General features: G+C 40.9%; 2 protein-coding genes and 1 long non-coding RNA gene across 3 annotated transcripts; all 3 read right to left on the bottom strand.

Annotated features, from left to right (window-relative positions):
* Positions 1–618: 618 nt before the first annotated feature.
* Positions 619–2,267, bottom strand: LOC138880310 (uncharacterized). Its single transcript, XR_011402853.1, has 2 exons — positions 2,159–2,267; positions 619–901 (listed from the first exon to the last, which is right to left on the bottom strand). It is a non-coding gene; the product is annotated as an uncharacterized lncRNA (long non-coding RNA).
* Positions 2,268–2,675: 408 nt separating this feature from the next.
* Positions 2,676–9,886, bottom strand: LOC104245075 (plasma membrane ATPase 1). The gene is made up of 21 exons (XM_009800630.2): positions 9,580–9,886; positions 9,357–9,476; positions 8,840–8,938; positions 8,606–8,743; positions 8,312–8,446; positions 8,041–8,220; positions 7,734–7,940; positions 7,501–7,620; positions 7,284–7,403; positions 7,086–7,208; positions 6,894–6,998; positions 6,540–6,684; positions 6,152–6,316; positions 5,823–6,061; positions 5,637–5,669; positions 5,450–5,531; positions 4,558–4,718; positions 4,110–4,295; positions 3,853–4,035; positions 3,577–3,755; positions 2,676–3,154 (listed from the first exon to the last, which is right to left on the bottom strand). The coding sequence occupies exons 1-21, from the start codon at positions 9,634–9,636 to the stop codon at positions 3,058–3,060; spliced, it is 2,874 nt and encodes a 957-aa protein (XP_009798932.1). The 5' UTR covers positions 9,637–9,886; the 3' UTR covers positions 2,676–3,057.
* A 10,166-nt stretch (positions 9,887–20,052) lies between these two features.
* On the bottom strand, positions 20,053–21,257 carry LOC138879731 (uncharacterized). The gene is made up of 2 exons (XM_070159367.1): positions 20,702–21,257; positions 20,053–20,654 (listed from the first exon to the last, which is right to left on the bottom strand). The coding sequence occupies exons 1-2, from the start codon at positions 21,255–21,257 to the stop codon at positions 20,053–20,055; spliced, it is 1,158 nt and encodes a 385-aa protein (XP_070015468.1).
* Between the last annotated feature and the right edge of the window lie 414 nt (positions 21,258–21,671).

Genomic DNA, 21,671 nt, shown 5'->3' with positions numbered 1-21,671 from the left:
CCAACAGGTCTTGGCGGATCCAGACAAGCGAAAAGTAGCAAAATTGACCCCATCGGTCTCCACGATCTCCATGTTCCTGAGAACCTCATGACAACTGTCTAGAAAATGTCGGGGATCCTCAGAAGATGCACCGCTGAAAGTAGTAGTGAAGAGCTTGGTGAAACCTATCCAACCTCCACAAAGCCTCTGAAGACGTACCTGATCTATGACCGGTCTGTGCTGCTGCTCGGCTGAAGAAGCGGTACATGACCTCGCCATTCGCGAAAGGAAGGGAGTAGGGGTTTCAATTTAGCACTGAAAAAACAAAATCGCACGACAAGAAAGAATGAATGTGAAGTTTTTCCTAACTCTGTAGCCTCTGGGGGATAAATACAGACGTCTCTGTACCGATCCCTCAGATTCTACTAAGCATGTCTGTGAACTGTGAGGCCCATGTAACCTAGAGATCTAATACCAACTTGTCACGACCCGGATTCCCACCCTCAGGAGTCGTGATGGCGCCTACTAGTACGAGCTAGGCAAGCCAATTAATTGCACAATTTACCTTTTTACCCGTTTTATATTCATTAACAATTTCGAAATAATAACATTTAAACAGCGGAATTTAAAACAAGCGGATGAAAAAAACAATAAGCTATTTGAACATGAATATCTAATACAACTGTTTGAGTATCAACTACCCAGAACTAGTGTCACAGTTTCACAGACGATCTAAGAATACTACAAATAAAGGGTCTGAAAGGAATAAATACAACAATGTCTCTAGAAATACAAGAAAGAAACAAGAATAGTAGATAGAAGGAGACGCCAAGGCTTGCGGACGCCTGCAGGACTATCTCGGGTCGCCTGATGATCAAGAATCAGCAATCTCACTGCGGTCCGAAGTCCACAACACTAGGGTCTGCACAAAGAGTGCAAAGTTTAGTATCAGCACAACCGACCCCATGTGCTGTTAAGTGCCTAGCCTAACCTCGGCGAAGTAGTAACGAGGCTAGGACCAGACTACCAAATAAACCTGTGCAGTTCAAATATATACAGCAGAAAGAAATAAACAATTAAAGATAGGAGGGGGAAACATGCTTCAGGGACTAACAGGTAGAACAGAATATCAAGAGAATTATAAAGGAATCAAAATCAACCACTAACAAGAATAAGGAAAATAAAGGCAGATTTCACTTTCTTTTCACATCTTGTTGCAGGCGTGCAACCCGATCCCATTTCATGTATCTCATGGCAGGCGTGCCACCCGCTCCCATTTCATTATATCTCGTGGTAGGCATACCACCCGCTCCCATTTCATTATATCTCGTGGTAGGCGTACCACCCGCTCCCATTTCATTATATCCCGTGGTAGGCGTACCACCCGCTCTTATTTCATTATATCTTGTGGTAGGCGTACCACCCGCTCCCATTTACAAGCCAAAAATAGTCACGAGGAATCCCGACAAGGAACAATAATATCAACAAACAATATCCCGGCAAGGGAGAAACAACTATAACCAAACTCATTACAACATCTAAAATCCTCAGCTATAACCAAACTTGTTACAACACCTAACTACCTCAGCTCTAACCAAACTCGTTACCACATCTAACTACCTCAGCTATAACCAAATTTGCTACAACACCTAACTACCTCAGCTATACCCAAATTTACTATAATGCCTAACTACCTCAGCTATGACCAAACTTGTTACAATACCTAACACAAAGAATCATCAACCTAAACATCCGTAATATCAATTAAGAACACAATGCAAGGGAACCACAACTCCGCAATAGCCCGGCAAGGGGGCAACATAATGATCTCTTCTCTTTCTTACTTTTACTTCACAATTCACTTCACAACTCGAACCAATGCTCTAAAGTTTCAATTATCACTTATACTTTCACAATTCGTTATATAACTGGAGCCAACGCTCCTCAATGTACATAGGTCACAATTCTTTCCACAACTTTACACAACAAATAGAAATCTTCACCAAGGCCTGAATAATACAACGAAATCATAAAAATCACAATATAAGACTCACGGTCATGCTTGACACCAACGTATAGATACTCGTCACCATGCTTATACGTCGTACTCAACAGGAAACAAATAGCAAATAGGACACAACTCTTAATCCCTCAAGCTAAGGTTAGACCAAGCACTTACCTCGAACTTTCACGGCCAACTCGAGCCTCAAACACCGCTTTTCCTTTCAAATTTGGCTCCAACCCAATCGAATCTATACATAATCGACTTAATAACATCAATAAATGCTAAACAATCCAATTCCAATGTTTAATTATAACTTTCCATTTATTCTTCTCAAAAACCCAAAAATCAACCCCAGGCCCGCTTGATCAAAATACGAGGTTCGGACCAAAATCAAATCACCCATTCAAAAAGCAAGTGATGACCTTTTGGGTCATCACATTAAGGTTGTATTAACTCCAAGTAATAAAAGCGCTTAGCATATACTATTGGGCTGTGTAGTCATTGTTTGTAATGTACTTGAGCGTAGCTAAAACTTTAGGATCATGATTTTCTATTTTCAGTTAGGGATATAAATCTAGAAAATGCTTTTGAGTTTTTAGTAAAGAAGATTCCCTTGCAGATTAGAGTTCATGAATTTCTTTCTCATCTGATTTGAATTGCTCATCTTTCTTGATTATATATCATAATAAACTGAGGGAAATTGTAGTTCAATTTCTTGTGTAAATATATTTCATAATATGTGCCAACTGCTATAAATGCAGCAGCTTTACAGAGAAATTAAAAACAAAACTAGTCTAACACTTTGATGATTATAGAGTCCACTTCCGTCAGCTTCAAAGCAATAAGATCATATAGACAAATTTGCAGGTATAACATAAATTGTTGACTACTAATCTAACGGAGCCAAGACATGAGACAGAAAGCACCATATGAAGAACTTCAGAAATATATAAAATCTAATATGAGCTTGCCATTCAAAGATATCCACAATCCACATCCTAATTATGTCTTCATCATCATCACCCCTAACCAGTTTTGGATTTCACCTGTCGAACAGACTCTCTCCTCAATCCTCAAACAGTGTATGCCTGTTGAATTGTCTCTATATCAAGACCCTTTAACTTCACCACGGATTCCACATGGCCTTTCAGTGTATGCAACTCCCGAAGTCTGTAATGAAAGATGGTAGCATTGAGGCTCAAGAAGCCGTATAGTAGAGAGGAAGTAGATAAAAAAAGAAAGCAAGTGCACTGCAAATGTAATAACGCAAGATGGGCACATGAGCTAAGGGAAGAGCTGAAATGCCAAGAACAGTAAACTCTTCACGTTTTTCCTCTTTCTTTTTTCCTTTTTCATAAACCCTTCATTTTAGATATCATTCGAAATATATAGCAAGAATAAGTTGAGTGCCTTTTTGGCTACACAACATTGTTTAGTTACTTTTTGTGATACTTAGACAAAGTTGAGTGGCTTTTTCATAACAAAAATAGGTTCCTGACTTTGGTGCAGTAAAACAAAAGTTGAGCAACCATCTCCGAAATTACCCTTCATTCCTCATGCCAAAAGAGCCCATTTAAGATAGAAAAATATACCTAGCAATTTCAGCTCTCCTCTTTGCTTCCTCAGCCAACTGATTAAGCTCGTTGAAATTGGTAGCTTCACTAAATAATTTGGTGTCAGGAACTTGCAGCCCGTGAAGGGTCCTCTGTGCGTGTGCCCACTGAAGCTCACGTTGTTCTTTCCCGAAATCCTTCTTCCTGGTAAAAGCAATCTGTAGAGAAGTAGAAAAAGGAAATAATCAAATACAATTAAGATGACAATAGGATGAGAGCCCTGCAAAAGTATATCTTCTCTGTCACTATTCATACCCTACGCTCAAAAACAAGATCCCAGGCCCTTCCACTGAGAGCGTAGCGGATGAAGAACTTGATGATATCAAGAGGGATATAGAATACTAGATTGTAGAGCCAGATCACTCCAGCCCAACCCCAGCCAATTCCTTCAATAGCAGCAAAGCTCCAATTTGCGTAAACAGCAATCAAGGTTGCAACCTGTTCATAATTTAGTTCACAAGATAAGAGAATGTATCAAGGAAATTTTGCTAGAATGGATAGGGGCGTCTCACCAGTTGAGCAATGACAAAAGCAATCACAAGTAGAAAACCAGGACGCTCAACGAACGACCAACTTCGAGATCTTGTGACAAATATCAGGGCCTGACTGATAATGCTCACTTGAAGGTAAATTGCTGAGGCAAGCTTCCTGAAGTCGTCAGTTGCTGTCTTCTCAAGTGTTGATACTCCGAATACTCGCTGGCAATTCACCAAAATGAGGGTTATAAACTAAGAATGGCCCATTATTACCAACCAACTTCATCATTCAACAACTCCAATGAACAAGTACAACAGATGGCATAGTTTACCTTCCTACCACCCACCCCCACCCACACACAACCACCACAAGAGAAAAGGGAGAAGCAACAACTGAATAGGCAACAGTCTTGGATACAGAACATTTGCAGTCAATCCATCCCATGATAACTGAAATAATTAATATGGATAAAAGTATGCTTACAGGGAAGAAGTTTGTTTTGTATGCTGCCCAAAAGAATATGACTGTCATCATAGCCAAATAGCCACCAAGAACAACACCAGTAGTAAAAATTTCAGCTAGCTTCCAACTATCAGGTAGAGGAGATGGTTTGACCCTATCCTTTGATATTGTCATAATGGTACCTGACATTGCAAATGTCCAGTAGTTGGATGTCAAAAAGACTTTAGGCCTATTGAACACTCTAGTAGCAAAAGAGATTAAACCTTAGAGGTACTACCCAAATGAAAGACCAACCACCACAAAACTGCAGTTAACAGTATCTTACACTTACGCTACAGTTAATGCTGCCACGGTGCTTAAGATTGTAAAGTTAACTGGCCCAATGCAACAGGACAGGATTTAAACACTTTCTTATCACCTATTCACTGACATAATATGAAAACGGCAAAACCGTAATATCTCAAAGAAAATGAAACTTGACCATAACACATCCAGGAGGTCTAGTATTACATTTTGATTTATTCGAACCTTCAACTCTGTCATAATGGTAACTGACATCATTACATTCACTGGTCAAGAAGAAACTATATAAAGATTTGAGCATCTGCCGTCACTAAACCTGTACATTCCAGTACCCCACCCACTCCAATTACTTCTTCGAAGTGGGTAGAACTCTTTCTAAGGCAAAAGGCCATGTGTGTGCCACGAGTGCTCTTAAGAGGGGAAAACAAATAGAGATCCTGGCAATACACAAAGCTTTAACATTACAAGCAACATATATTTCTTGCATGCCTTTCCAATTTTCTGTTTTCAGTCAATCAAGCAACTATTTACATCTGAATAAATCCTTAAGCTTTTGTGCTTTTGTAAGATTGAAGAGTGGAGGAGAGTTCGGTTAGAGAAAAGGACCCACCGTCATTGAGGATTGCAATGATAAGCACCATAAAAGGTGGAAAGTCAAACTTCCATATCAGGGCCAAAAGCATAAAACCAAGCTGACATAAAATTGAAGAAAAAATGTTTAAAGATCATATGAGATATATTGACCCGGAAACATCAAGATAAGAAGAGACAAGAGGAAATAACACAAAATAACTTACCACAATACGGATTGTGATAGAAACGGCATATATCTGTCAATGCAAAGAAGACATTTAAATGCATTAAATTCATTTAGGACTACAGCTATGGCACTACCCTCAGAATAACAATTGCCATGATACAGAAAAATATTAGGACGTCAAAGAATCTAAACCTCTCAAAGAGACGTCTTAACAGAAAGGTACCGTGTAGTTTTTCATCCTTTGAAAGATTGCTCGACTGGTTAAAACAGCACTGATGATGACACTTAAACCAGGTTCAGTAAGGACAATGTCAGAAGCACTACGAGCAGCATCAGTGGCATCATCAACAGCTATTCCAATATCAGCCTTCTTTAGAGCAGGAGCATCATTGACTCCATCACCAGTCATTCCACATATGTGTTTCCTAGCTTGCAAGCGCTTTACTATCTCATATTTGTGCTCTAAAGCAATGACCAAGAGAAGGTATCAGCAAAGACTACACATTAATGATAACAGAGCACAATCACAGAGTTTCAAGTAATTATATGTACCGGGAAAAACACCAGCAAAACCATCAGCCTTCTCTATAAGTTCATCAATTGGTAAAGCAGAAATTGATTCCTCCTTGGTCTGTCCCAACAGAGCAGATGAAGGGTACATATTTGTTCCCATTCCCAAGCGACGCCCAGTTTCTTTTCCAATTGCGAGTTGATCGCCTGCCAAAAAGATAAAAATTTAGCAGTTAAGCAGCACATAGGCATGCCAAAAATAATTTGATGCAACAGGATGCACGAGCAATATGACAAGACTTGTCTAGTCATTTAAGTTGCAGCATTTTTACTGTTAAAGCATTATTGTAAAATGGTCAAATGAAGATAAGCTGGCAAAGAATGTTTCAAACATTGCATATAATTGCCTATAATCTGAAACCAGATATACCTGTAATCATTTTAACGTTCACTCCGAGGTTTAACGCTCTCCTTATGGTCTCCGCACTATCATGTCTTGGTGGATCAAACAAAGGCAAGAGACCAATGAACTGCCATGGCGCACCAGCACTCTCCTTCCTTCCCTCTGGAACTTCCTGCATGTACAATTAGAATATGAATAATCAATCAAATTAATCCCCTCTATTCTTTTGCCTCGATGCTAGGATTTGGGAATAGAGGAAACTGACCCCAGGTCTCCTCCGCTAAAGTATTGAGTCATAAACCTACACTGGCGGCAAATTGATCTGCCAGATCTATAAACAACATAATAACTCAGAAGAAGATAAGAGAAAAAGGCATATACCTGGTATGCCACACCAAGTGACCGTAAACCCCGCTCAGCAAACTTATCGATCACAGCATGAACTCTACGTTCTATGTCTGATTTGTTGTGTGCAAGATTTAAGATCTACATCCATATCACATATTTAGATTAGAAATGACAACAAGGCACCCAAAAGCAGCAAAGAAAGACTAATTAGCATAATAAACAAACCTGCTCGGGAGCACCTTTGCTGACCCTGTGCATCTTCCCTTCACCATCAAGATAGGTAAGTGCTGTTCGCTTGTCAGTTGGATTGAAAGGAAGGAAGTGTATTTCACGAATGCCAGCACGTGCCTATATTAATGGCAACTATTAGAGCATGTTCCAGAGTGAATTGACTAGTTACAGTCGCACAATTCTTAAAGTTACCTCCTTAGGATCAGCCAACATCCCAACAATAGCAGCATCAATGGCATCCTGATTCTCTGTTCTAGAGGCTCGAGCTGCCATTAGAACTACCATATCTGCATCAACACCTTTGGCAAAAACCTGAACAATTAACAGGAACAAACAAAACAGAGTTATAGCCTGCTAGCGAAACAAGCATTCGGGCAATAAGAGCATTGGACTGAACTCTTATGCTCACCTCAATAAGGTTTTTATCAACAGTAAGCTTGTTTAGAGTCAGGGTCCCAGTCTTGTCACTGCAAAGCACATCCATGCCAGCCATCTCCTCTATAGCTGTCATTCTTTTTGTAATGGCACCCTGCACAGTAGATAATGAAGATGCCATCACGTACCAAAAGTGCTGAACTACAATACCTCATGATTCAAGACGTGCTTAATCGCTGTTACTCAGAAGAAGGATAACTAACAAACCTGTTGAGCAAGACGATGAGAACCAATTGCCATAGTAACAGAAAGAACTGTTGGCATGGCAATTGGAATTCCACCAATAAGAAGCACAAGAAGATTGTCAATCCCAGGACGGTATGCGCGGTGCTGGATAGGGTACATGACAATAATCTCAATTATCATCCCCACTGCAATAGAACAGATGCAGAAGTTTCCTATAGCAGTCAAAACCTGATAAAAACTTCAAATAATGTTTTGTCAAGTGAAATTCAGAAAAATAAGATAATCAAGTAATATTGAAAACAAATAAGAGCATACAAGCTCTACTCGCCTTTTGGAAATGTCCCACTTGGTTTGTACTGTCAACAAGGTGGGCAGCCTTCCCAAAAAAGGTATGAACTCCTGTAGCGATGACGATAGCTTCTATCTCTCCTTGTTTACAGGTTGAACCAGAGTAGACTCCGTCTCCCGGACCTTTAGTTACAGGAAGAGATTCACCCGTCAAAGCAGACTGCAAGCATAAAAATGAGTCCATTGCACTGTTAAAGACTACATATTAATACATAGCGCAGACGCTCCATGCAATCATAAGCATTCATCACCTGATCAATTTTCAGCGGATCACCCTCAAGAAGACGAGCATCTGCAGGAATTATATCTCCCAGTTTGATACTGATTATGTCACCAGGCACAAGAACAGCAGCATCTTCTTCCTTCCATCGTCCATCTCGAAGAACCTCCATAACACGACAACAAACAATCAGAACATTGAGGATGCACATCTAATTAGCGCTCTAAACCTCACATGATCATCATTGTTATATCAAAAGGAGACAAGGTTCACATGCTTCTCAACACTGATTCAAAGCAAAAGGAGCTAAGACTATATCTAGTACCTTGGCTTTTGGAGCAAGTCGAGCCATAAGGGCAGCTGCTGCATTTCCAGCATTATTCTCCTCAATAAAACTGATCGTTGAGTTAATTACAAGTAAAGTAATGATACCCACGAAATCCTGCCAATCCGGAGGCTTTCCCTACAGAAGTCCGACATGTCTCCCAGTGAATCAGAAGTCACAATAACCAGCAAAATACCGAGTAGAATCATAGTAATTGAGAAAACGAGTTCTTACTCCTCCATTTGCAAGAGCAATTGCCATGATAGCTGCAGCTTCCATAACCCATGATAGAGGGTTCCACATGAACCCCAAAAATTTCAAGAATTTGCTATCCTATAACACACCATATATTAGTTATTACAACAGTCCAACTTCAAAAGGAAATAGCATGCCCAAAAAAGCTACTCTCTCTGTCCCAATTTATGTGATGCAGTTTCAGTTTCCTCTTTAGTCTATCCAAAAAAAAAAAGATACCTTTCTATATTTAGTCTACAACTTAACATTAAAGTTAAAATTTTACCTCTAATAAGATGATTTATAGCCAAACAAATATTTATGGCTTGTTTATAAAGCACAAGTTTCAAAAGTTTTTCTTTATTTCAAAAACTCTGTATCCGTCAAAGTGAGTAATTCAAATAGAGAAGAGAACGGAACAGAACACAGATTCAGGAATAAAAAAAGTATTTAACACTGTGAAAGAAGATGTGCAGAAATAACAATCTAAGTGGCCAAGAGAGATGTAATGAAGTACCTTCTTCTCCTCTAACTTGTTGTAGCCAAAAATGGCCAACCTTTCTTCGGCAGCAGTAACTGTAAGACCCTCCTTTGTACATCTCAGATTCTCAAAAACTTCTTCAATGGGTATGTTTTCCTGCAATCATTAAAAAAACGCACGCGCACAAAAAGGTCATGAACTAATGCTGCAGCACATGAAAGAAAATAGCAAAATAATTTGTTATTCAGATCCATTTTACCAAATCAACAGCCTCTTTCAAGACTGCATCCAGCACTTCAGGCTTCTCCTCCCCCATTTTCTCTCTTCTTTCTATACACAAACTACTTCTTCTTATTACAGTTTCAGATCAAGAAGACCACTAAACAACCACCATTAAAAGAGACAACATTTTTAAATAATATGATGATGCAAGGCGAAAATGAAGGGATACCAAAGATGGAATTTTGAGTATATAACTAGGATTCTGTAAGCACAACGGAAGTTGGCCTACCAAAACCAAATCTACAAAAAGGGAGTGAAAGTGTAGTAACAGTCTTCAAATCCTTGTGTAAATATTATTTGTTGTCAACTAGAATTACAAAAATGAACATTTATTTTTCGCCCAACTTCTTCTCTACCTTTTCTTTTCTTTTTTCTTTTTTAAGAAATTATTAGTTTCTGGCCATAAAGTAAATATTTCTTTTATGATTTTTAAATATTCCATCATTTTTTTGGAACGAGCAAAAAAATTCACATAAACCGCACCCGGCACATGGCCTCCCAGCCGACTAATCTTCTATTATATCCCCTAGTTTTTTATGTGCTAAGTTTTCAAGATTATAAGTTTTACTTATTATAAAAATTATATGTAAATATTTTGTATATGAGTTGATAGTGTAAAAAGAACATTTATATTATTGTTATTATATATAAATTTAATTCGATGATAAATATTAGTGGACAGGGAGGTTGCACGGGCCTCGAGGTACTATTTTGAGATTAATTTAATGAATGAATGATTGGAAACATGAGTCCATAAACAGTCAATTTTCACGTATTTTTTTAATCTATTTTTATAAATGGTTCTGTCAATTTGCTGATGAACGTTTATAGTAACTTGTATTCTGCCTTCTTTGACTTATAGGTGGTGATCAGTCACAGGTGACCAACTATTGTGCTAATCAAGATTGTGAATTTTCAAAAAGATATGATATTTTTTGGACTTCACATTTATTTAAATATGATTTTGTTGTAGACTTATATGTTTTGATTACGTAAACTGTAGTTGCACGCATGTCCGTAGATTGGTCTTTACTTCACCACGTTAAACCAGTTGATGATTAATCCAAGAGAAAGAAAAATAATCCAATAAAGTTGCTCCCATATATTTCGGGGGATATATAAAAATAATAAAAACAAAAACCTACATTTAAAAGAGATTGGAGTTGCAACTAGGGGTATCAATAGTAAAGTTCCAATGGTTATTTTCTTACTTTATACTATGTAATCAAAAGTAAATTGTTTCAAACAGTTCCAATTAAATTAATTTTTATTTGGTAATTATTCGCTAGGACTAATACTTCTGGTACCTTATCTTTTTAAGAAGAACAAAAAAGTTAAATAAGAAAACCAATAATGCAAATATATACCATTTTTATTTATACCATACAAAGGTTTAACAAAACTGTAAAATTTATCTAAAAATCTCACCTCTAAAAATAAGAAAACAAGCTAGTAGGAGTAACTGATATTATAAATTTCAATAAATTAGGTACACTACCTTTTTTTATGCATTTTTGTGTTCTTAAATCTTAAGGATATGATATCTGATATCCTTTATGTCATTAAATGAACGGGGTAATTAGCAACAAAAAAATGGAAAAAGTATTAATTAGATAAGATTGCCACACGCTTTAATATACTATCAATTAGGAAATCAAAAAAATGGATCACGAAAATTTATCAGTTCTCACATTAAAGATAAAGGAATTTTCTTGTGATGATCTTGAAAATAAAAGAGTTATATTTTGCAGAATTATAGTTTGACATCTTCATGTGGTATCGTGTATATGTTTGACCAATATAGATCTTCGTTCAACTAATTAAATTTATACAAACAAAGATTAACCTTAGTTAATAATAATATCCTAAACCTATAGACGAAATTCTCGGCACTGTGATAAATAGCACGTAGATCTGTCTTGAAAACTATGACAACGTACAGTAGTTAATATTTAAGAACTCAAGTAGAAGCAATATGGCATTAAATAGTTATGAACATCAATAAATGTCATTTAAGGAAATAGAACGAACGAGTCACTCGAGAAAGGATGAAATCAGTGGATGTTCTTTCTGACAATGATGATCATGGACAAACCTTTGAATATCTGAGTCATTCTCGGATCCAGTAAAAAAGTGTGGACAAGAATCTTAGTGAAAAGATTATTTTTGTAGGTTAGCAATAAGATCTGATTCTCTCTTTCCAAGTCAAAGTATATTTTACAAATGTATATCACTTGTCCGATATCACTGTATCACTTTCTATTTATATGGAACATGTTCATGAAAACCCTAATAGTATAAGTAGAGAATATTCTCTTTAATGTACTATCTAGAAACTAGCCATTATGACCCCATCAAGGATATTCGACCTCGGCCTCGATCCTTGATGACCCCTCGACTTTAATCCTTACTAACTTTTCGACCACAACCTTTACTGTTCTTTAAGCCACTTCAACACGTGGCGGCATGGGAGTATTTTACTAATGCCATCCTGGCTTAAGTATTCTAGATACAGATTTTGACTCATACATTTAGTCCCTCCGCTTATCGAGGTCGTCCCCGCAAATGAGGTCGATGAGTGGACAACGTCGTTTGTGATACAATTTTATCGAGTTTGCTATGTAGGTCGTGATCGTGGAGACAATGTAATGTGGTCTTCTGAGATCCACACATTTTGAATTCTTTGAATTTTTCGGGAAGTCCGTTGGAACCATCTGGTCCAAGAGAAAAAGTGATGTCATGACGTCATGCGTCATAATGACGTCATTTCCCGATGAGTTACATCGACTCAAGTGTGGCCCTTGATTGGCTCTACCGTTTCGATCTCCATGCTAATCATGGCCTGTTGTTTCGATTCTGGCGCCTCTCAAATCTTATAAATAGGGGAATTGCTTCATCATCTTTTCTCTGCAACAATGTCTTTGAAATCATCGGATATTCATATGGAAGATCACTCCGTTCCTTTAGGCATTGTTTTTCCCGATCAGGGGGAAGATGGCGGAACTGCCGCTAAGAAGGAAAGTTTACCCACTGTAGAGGAGATTGTACCCCAATACCCAGATGCCAAACCGGACTTCCATAAGGTGCCGTAAGTGGTGACAGAGCAGTTCAAATCTGCAACGATGGCGGAGCAATTAGCCGAGCTTAAGGTTAGACTCGGCCTTCCGGGTCATGTAGACTTGATCCTAGTGGGTGATGATGAGGTTCGGGTGCATCATCCCAGCTTCTGCGCCCTCTACGCATACCCGTTCTTGATTGGGTACTCATTTCCTTTACCGCCTCTGATAGAAGACTTATGATGGTACTACAACGTGTGCTCGGCGCAGCTCTCCCCTTATATTTTAAGGTGGCCATGATGTTGACGAAATTTGCCAAATTAGCTGGCGTCGACATCACAGTGCGCCACCTGGTCCATCTCTTCGCCTCTCATTTTTAGCGAGGGACCTTGCTGAATATTCTCCATCACGGGGAAAAATGCTTGGTGGCAAGGATGGATGACAAAACTAGTTGGCACTTCTGGCTCGACTACTTCTATGTCAGGACCGAAGATGTAGTGTCAATGCTGCGGACTTCCCCGAGGCTTGGAAACCTGCTCGTGGGTGCCCATATTAGATTACATATATGTTTCTAGTGTTCTCCTCGTTGTCGGTTGGTTAACCGCTTTCCTCCTTTTTATAGCTACTAATCAGCCTCTTCAGATGATAACCCACCTCGCTGATTGGGTTAGACAGATCCTCCCCCATATATTAGGGGTGCATGATTGGTCGAGCTTCTTACTGATATTTCGGATGTCTCCTCCCTCAGCAGGTAATTTTTCTTTTTACCATCAACACCTTGATTTCTTTGCTTCTTTTCCTTTGCTAATTTTCCCTTTTCCTGTTTTTCCTTAGCTTCAGCCAGGGGGTCTAGGAGGAGGTCAAGAGCTCTCATGTCCTCGTTCCGGAAGAGGAAGGCTACTATGCCCTCAGTTCTTTCCCATGTTTCATTCGCGGCTGATCCTATATCTTTTCCAACTTCCCCTATTGTTGTGTCCATCTTTGTTTCCACTTTGGCTGTGGAGACTTCGGTTCCTCCTCTATACTGTCTCATCGACGAGTATAATGAGCCTTTTCGTAGTGATGGAGATATCCAACCTCAAAAGAGGAGGTCCGTGGATGCCGGTGAAAGAGTCACACGGGCCATTGATGCGACGGAAGGGGACTTTTCGCTGTGTGAGACGAAGAACATTCTTGTGGGAGCTGATGTAGATCCGAGTCCTGAGGCTTCGAGGTCAGTGGTAGCCGATGTAGATGTGTCTCTTCCTTCTGTGGTGATAGAGATTGAACGGATAACTGCTGACGTTTCTGACCCTTCGCAGTGAGAGAAGGCATTGACTTCTCGAACAACTGTAGATACCTCCTTTCCCGCCAATGAGAAAGGGAAAAGCATCGCTGAGGAGGGCCATGAGTCAGGTTCCGATGTCGATGCGGACGACCTGAGGATAATCGAAGAAGGGCTTACCCAGCTTGAGGTAAGATTAGAGGGGTCTACTAGGACTATTGCGATCCCCATAGATTGTGACCTATTGGTGAACACCGAGGAGGTAGTCCCTGCCCTTGGCCCTCTCTATTCTGAAATAGAGGGTAAGACCCTTAAAGAAATAGATGATGGTGCTTTGTCAAGGAGCATTGTTGTCCTTGCTCTTAGGGTAAGTGTTTGTGCTTCGACCTCTCTTATTTGTTTTTTTTCCAGGGCATCCATGGTCCTGAGTACTTTCTTCTCTTTCCTTTATACAATTGCATATGGTGATTTTGGAGATCGAGAGCGTCTGGAGGGAGAGGAGGCGTAAATAAATCGTTGTAAAATTGAAAGATAAGTACTTTGAGTATTGCAGCAAGTATCGAGATCTCTACAGGAGATTTCGCGAAGGTGGCCACATGCAGGCCCTTTGGGATGAGTTGAAAGAGAATGATGATGAGATGGTGCAGACCATCGAGAAGTGTAGCATCCTCAAGGGGACGTTGATGAGTAGGGAAGAGGAGCTTGAGGTCAGCAGGGGCGTGGAGGCCCAATGTAGTGCTTCAAGCTGAAGTGGTTGAGTTGCGAGGGTAGTTAGAAGAGTGTCAACTTCAGCTGTAGGCACTCAATAGTGAGATCACCGAGAAGCAAAGGAGTCTTGTCGTTTGGATGCTCGGAGGAAGATAGAGATGCTTAAGTTGGCGAATAAGACTCTCCGAGCCGAGCGGGAGAACAACCAATCAACGGCGAGAGCTAAGGAAGATCGGCTCAAGGAGAGGACCAAGGAGCTGGAGAAAGATAACTCTGTTCTTCATGATCGAGTGACCGCTTTAGAAGCCGAGAAGGCTCACTTAATTACACAACCATCCTCTTTCCATGCTTCTAATTTTCCTAATGTACCTTGGGAGTTATATGAAGAATGGATCCATGTCGAGGCCCAGTTAGATGTGTTCTGGGATTTGCATGTGGCAAGGTCCATTTATAAGACTGTCCTTGGAGATGTTTGTATTTAGGCTCATGAAGCTCGAGTCACTTGTGGATACGATCCCGCTACCTCTCAAGCCGATAAGGAGTATTGGGAAGAGGGTGTGGACCGGCTCGAGGAGAACGCCCGGTATGATACCGCTTATCCTCAAGGTAAAGGTGATGATGGCGATGGGGATCGAGATTGTGAGGTTGTAGAGGCCCATGATGGCGAGGGCTAGTAGCCTTTTTCTAAGACTTTTTTTGTATTTTGTCTTCTTCTTTAAGAGCCCTTGTAATGAACTTTGTAGATTTTTATATATGGAAACTAAAGTTGTTTTTTGTACCTTCTTCCATACATGTTATTTGTTTTTATGCTCAAGAATCTAATACTTGTTGTTTGCTAGTCTACAACTTCTACGCTTTCCATTATTGTTGTCATCTAGTTGATCGTAGCCCTGTTGACGATTATTTGTTGGTTGTGTCTGCCTTTTGTTTAGATAAATCGGGTGTGCCTATTAGGCTGATAGGTGTTGTTTGAACTTGGCTAATTTCGGTATTTTTCCATGTTGTGGCCGAGGGGTATTGTTCGAGTTGGGTCAAACTTTACCAATTATTAAGTTGCGGCCGAGGGCCAATCAGTGTTTGTTAGAGCATGGTAGAACACAACATAGTGTTAAGATGTGGCCGAGGGCCGATGGGTGTTATTCGATCGTGTATGAACATAACCTAGTATTAAATCGGTGGCCTAGGGCTGATGGGTGTTATTCGAGCGTGGTCAAACATAACCTAATATTAAATCGTGGCCAAGGGCCAATGGGTGTTATTCGAGCGTGGTTGAACACAACCTTTTCCTTAAATTATGGCTAAGGGCCGGTAGGTGTTTGTTCGAGCTTGGTAGAACTTAACCTTTTCGTATTTGTGGCTGAGGGCCGATAGGTGTTTGTTCGAACTTGGTCGAACGTAACCTTTCGTTAGATCGTGGCCGAGGGCCGGTAAGTGTTTGTTCGAGCGAGGTCGAACATAACCTTTTTGCTCAATCGTGGCTGAGGGCTGGTAGGTATATGTTCGAGCGAGGTCGAATAGAACCTTAATACCAAAAAAAGGAGTCTTGATAAACGTAAGTTTCTTATTACTTTGACATTATTGCTTTGGTTACATACTTGGAGAAAGTTACAAATTTTGGGTGTTGGCTGGCGTTCTAATCCCAGTCCTTGTGTTGGTTGGCGTTCTGGTCCTAGTCTCAATCTACCTAGTCCCTTTATTATTTACTTGGAGAGTATAGAGGAGTCGAGCAATGAAAGAGTAACAACTCGAAGTGTTCCCTTTGCTGCCTCGTTAAAAACCTCCTTGAGAAAACCCAAATGGGACAAAACTTAAGTGAGGAAAAATAGTACAAATTGGGGGACCACTTTTTCTCTTAGAAGTTGAAGTATTTGAGGTGGCTGATATTCCAATTATTTGGTAATTTCTTTCTTTCCATTGTCTCTAGCTGGAATGAACCCTTGTTTGCTTTGGCTGTGATTTTGTACGGACTATCCTAGTTTGTTCCCATCTTGCCTTTCCGAGGGTCTTTGCTCTCATAACTTTTAGCTTTCAGCACGTAGTCCCTGACTTTAAGCGGTCGGACCTTTGCTTTGTTGTTGTCATAGCGTTCTGCCTGTTGTTTTTGGGCGACCATTCTTATGTACGCCATATCTCTTCGTTCATCGATTTCATTGAGTTTCCGCCTTTTGCTCTCATCGTTACTCATACCGCTTTCGTAGGAGTACTTTAGGCTGGGTTCTCTGTCTTCGACCGGTATTACTGCCTCCGTACCATAGACCAAAGAGTAGGGCGCTTCTCTTGTGCTCGTCTTCGGAGTTTTTCGGTAGGACCATAATACTTTTGGTAGTATTTCCAACCACAGTCCCTTGGCGTGCTTGAGCTTTTTCTTCATAATGCTTAGTATGGACTTGTTTGAGGACTTTGCTTGCATGTTACCCACTGGGTGATATGAGGTTGAAAGTATCCTCTTGATATGCCACTACTCGAAGAATTCAATGGTTTTCTTTCTCGTGAACTGGGGACCGTTGTCACATCTGATTTTCTTGGGTAGGCCAAATCGGTAGATAATGTTCCTCCATATAAAGGTGATTACCTCTTGTTCACGTATTTGGGTGAATGCTCCTACTTCCATGCATTTAGAGAAATAGTTAGTTAAAACCAAAAGGAATTGTACATTACCTCGCCCTGCTGGTAGGGGGCCCACGATGTGCATTCCCCATTTGATAAACAGCCTAGGGAAGGTGGCTGAGTGGAGGTGTTCGCTTGCTTGGTGAATCATTAGGGCGTACTTTTGGCACTGTTCACATTTCCTCACGAAGTATAAGGCATCCTTTTTCATGGTGGGCCAATAGTATCCCACCCATATGAGGCATCTAACTAGTGCTCGATTGCCGGAGTAAGCACCATAATGGCCTTCATGGACTTCTTTGAGGACGCGCTGGGTCTGGTTTGGGCCCAGGAATTTTGCTAGAGGGCCGCCGTAAGTCCTCTTGTACAGGTCTCTATGAAGGAGACTGTATCTGGCCGCTTGTAATCTTAGTTTCTTAACTTCATTCTTATCGTATGGGAGTGTGTCGTCCTACAAATAGGCAATAATACAATTGCGCCAATCCCAAGTTAAGTTTTTGGTTCTTACCTCAATTTGGTCTAGCGATGAGTTGAGGAGGTGGACCATGCTATTATCCCCGTTCGTGATGTTGTTGGTAGCTGCGGCCAATTTGGTAAGGCCGTCCGCTTCGGCATTCTGCGCATGTAGGATCTGATCGAGCTAGCATTTGCAGTAGTTTGCAGATCTCGGTCTAATATTTTTGCAACCTTTGTTCCTTGATTTGGAAAGTCCCTGTGACTTGGTTGCCTTTTAACTGGGAATCACAACGGAGTTTCAACTACTTCACTCGATATTTGAGTTGTAGCCTCAACCCTACAATTACGGTCTCATACTCGATCTCGTTGTTAGTCATATCCGGGCAACTTATGGATTGGCGAATTAACTTCACCTTGTAGGGACCTCGAGTACGAGTCCCAGTCTGGACCTTGATGCATTGGATGTGCCATCGATGTATAGGACCCAGAGATCTTGTGTTTGGAGGGAAGCTTGGACGGTTTCCTTTTCGACTTCAGGAATTATTTTTGCACTGAAGTTGGCAACAAAGCTGGCGAGCACCTGCGACTTTATTGCTATTCGCGGCTAGTATGTGATGTTGTTCTCACTTAACTCGATGGCCCACTTTGCCAGCCTCCCCAATAGCTTGGGCTTATGAAAAATGCTTCTCAAGGGAAATGTTGTAACGACCGAGATAGGGTGGCACTGGAAATAGGGTCTAATCTTCGTGAAGCTACGACCAATGCCATAGCAAATTTTTCTAGGTGCGAGTACCACGTCTCGGCGTAGATAAGTGTTTTTCTAATGTAATAGATGAGAGATTGCGTGCCTTTTTTTCGCAGATCAGAACTGCACTTACCGCTACTTTGGAGACGGCTAGATAGACGAGGAGCTGCTCCTAAGGTTCGGGCTTTGAAAGCAGGGGTGGTGATGATAGGTATGCCTTCAACTCTATTAGAGCCTAGATGCACTTAGGAGTCTATTTGAGGCCGTTATCCTTTTTGAGTATGCCAAAAGATCTGTGGCATCTATCAGACGACCGCGAGATGAATCTCGATAGAGTGACGATTCGATCGGTCAACCTTTCGACTTGCTTCTTGTAGTCAAGAGCTCCAATATCCCCTCGATAGCTTTGATTTTGTCTGGGTTGACCTCGATCCCCCGTTATGACACCAAAAAACCAAAGAAATTTTCGGAGGCTACACCAAATGCACATTTCTCCGAGTTTAGTTTCATTCCGTACCATTTTAGTATGTCGAAAGCTTCCTTCAAATGATCGATATGGTCCTCTGCCTTTACGAAATTAATCAACATGTCATCTATATTTACTTCCATGGTCTTGCCGAGCTGGTTTTTGAACATATTTATGACCAATCTTTGATATGTAGCCCCCGCGTTCTTCAACCCGAATGGCATGACCCTATATCAATATGTTCCTTGGTGGATGATGAACGTGGTCTTCTTCCTCCATAAGTATTTGGTTATAGCCTAAGTATGAAAGTCAATAGCTCGTGTCCGTCTGTTGCATCGATGAGTTGGTCGATGTGGGGTAATCAGAACAAATCTTTCGGACATGCTTTGTTCAAGTCCATGAAATCCACACACATCCGCCATTTCCCATTTTTCTTTTTGACCATCACTATGTTGGTGATCTACTTAGGGTACTTCGACTCCCTGATGAATCCATTCTCTAATAGTTTCTCCACTTCCCCACGGACTACATCGTTGATGGTGGGATTGAATTTAACGCATGAACTATCTTACTGGGGGTGGAACGAGTCGACGTTTAATTTGTGTGTGGCGATTCCCTTGGGATGCCTGGGATATCTGCATGGCTGAAGGCAAACAAATTTGCATTAGTTATTAAGAATTGGCTTAATTTACCTGGTTCCTAGAGTTTGCAGCTGATATAGGCCTTTTTGCTATGGTGATTGAGGTCTAATTGAACGAGGTTGAGGTCTTCTATGGTTGAATCTGTAGCCTCGACCATTTCGGGATCCATGATAGCATCCCTTGTCTCTCTTCGCGCCGACCTCGGCCCTGTTAATTACTATGCCTTTTTTTCCTTGTCTTTTTTTTCTGTTGGGTGTCGTGCTGTCTAAAACAATGTGGTAGCATTCCCGGGACGTGCGTTGTTCTCCCGTATGCTAAATATTCCCCATGGTGTTGGGAATTTGATTACTTGGTATAGGCTAAAGGGGATGACTCTCATGGGATGTGTCCATGATCGTCCCACTATAGCGTTGTACGCGGTGGCCTGGTCCATGATGTAAAATATCATCTCTAGAGTCACGCCGCTAGCCAAGACGGGGAGTGTAATTTCCCCTGACGTCCACTCAACTATTTAATTAAACCAGTTAGCATGATGTAGTGCGACACTATCTTATCCTCGAGTCTTATTTGGGTGAGGACTCTGGGATAGATAATGCACGCTCCACTTCCATTGTCCACCATGATACATTTTACATTGGTATCTAGAACACATAAAGTAATGACGAGAGCATTGTTATGAGGGAAAGTCAAGTCGTTGGCATCCGACTCATCGAAGATGATACTTTCTTCGAATCTCTCGTACCGTTCATGGGTGATAGATCGCTTGAGCTTGTAAGTGGTGGTGAACTTCACGCCGTTTATAGATGGGTCATCGCCGTCGCTGATAATCATGTTGATAGTATGAGCTGGTGATAGCGGTTTTGGTAGGCCTTGGTGTTCACATCCTCTGATAAAGTTGTTTCTCCCCTTGTTGCTTAACAGCTCTTTGAGGTGTCCCGACCGCAACAGGTTTATGACTTCTTGTCTGAGGGCGATGCAATCTTCTGTTTTATACCCACGTTCCTGGTGGAACTCACCGAGGGCATAGGATTTTCTAGCATTCGGATCGAATCTCATCTTTGGCGGCCACTTCACCTTTATTTCGAGTTTCTGAAGAGCATAGACTATTTCTGTAGGTGACACATTAAATTGTGAGCAGATAATAAATGGGGCATACCTCTCTCGTTCCGGTGAGTCCTTGTCTTTGGTCTAGATGGGCCTTTTTCATAGCATGGGGAAGGTGCAACTCCCACCCTAACATATGTCTGGTGTAATTCCCTATTGGGTCGCGAGACCGGGTGATCCCTCCTGATGTTATCTCTTCGTTCTTTTTTTGATATGATTTGTACCGAGATTAGCCGATGAGTTGGTCCGTTGAGGTTGTCCTTGTCTGCTATGACCTCGACACAATAAGCATTATAGATTTCGTCCCAAGTGGTTGGAGGATATTTCATCAATCGACTCAACAGTTTTCTTGTCGCTCTTGAACCATCTCTACTCAAATCATTGTAGAAAGCCACGACCGTCATCCCTTCAGACACGTTCGTCAGAGTCATCCTTACTCTGTTGAATCGAGCAAGGAAGTCTCTCAATCCCTCTCCCAAGGATTTCTTGACAACGAATATGTCATTTACTCCTGCTTCGGCCTTCTTGGCTCCGGCATGGGCAGTTACAAACTTATCGCCATTTCCTCGAAAGTCTCTATGCAGCGGGCTGGTAGCTGTGAATACCATGTCAATGCCCCTCCCGTAAGGGTTTCACCAAACTTCTTTAGCAAAATAAAGGACAATTGAGCCTTGGCGAGGTCGTTACCTTTCATAGTGGTGACGTAATGTGTCACATGATCCTCAAGATCCATCATTCCGTCGTATATCCTAAGTTAGGGTGGCATTTTGAAGGTCTTTAGTATGGAAAGCGAAGTTGTGTTATCACTGTACAACTACTCTACAAACCTGACGGCGTCCCTTTTTGGAAATAGCTTAGGAGCGCCAGATATCTTGTCGACTCGTTCTTGGTGTTCTTTCATCTGGTCTCAGAGTGTTTTGTTTTCATTATCTGGTCTCAGAGTGCTTTGTTTTCATTCTCCATTTCTTCAATCCTTTTTAGAATGGAAACGAGGGCACTATCACCTGCATTATTTGTAATAT

This window comes from Nicotiana sylvestris, chromosome 10 (assembly GCF_000393655.2).
Source record: "Nicotiana sylvestris chromosome 10, ASM39365v2, whole genome shotgun sequence".
NCBI classification, from domain to species: Eukaryota; Viridiplantae; Streptophyta; class Magnoliopsida; order Solanales; family Solanaceae; genus Nicotiana; species Nicotiana sylvestris.
This window is presented reverse-complemented; position numbering and strand designations above follow the sequence as displayed.

Bases quoted from the DNA above. Each gene is read 5' to 3' on its own strand.
- LOC104245075 (XM_009800630.2), bottom strand. From the start codon at position 9,636: ATGGGGGAGGAGAAGCCTGAAGTGCTGGATGCAGTCTTGAAAGAGGCT. The intron at 6,685-6,893 runs GTATATGCCTTT...TTGTACATGCAG, and splicing joins CACTTGGTGTGGCATACCAG to GAAGTTCCAGAGGGAAGGAA. The intron at 4,719-5,449 runs GTGGGTCCTTTT...TTGCAATGTCAG, and splicing joins CATTGCAATCCTCAATGACG to GTACCATTATGACAATATCA.
- LOC138879731 (XM_070159367.1), bottom strand. From the start codon at position 21,257: ATGGTATTCACAGCTACCAGCCCGCTGCATAGAGACTTTCGAGGAAAT. The intron at 20,655-20,701 runs GTATGCCCCATT...TGTCACCTACAG, and splicing joins GACTCACCGGAACGAGAGAG to AAATAGTCTATGCTCTTCAG.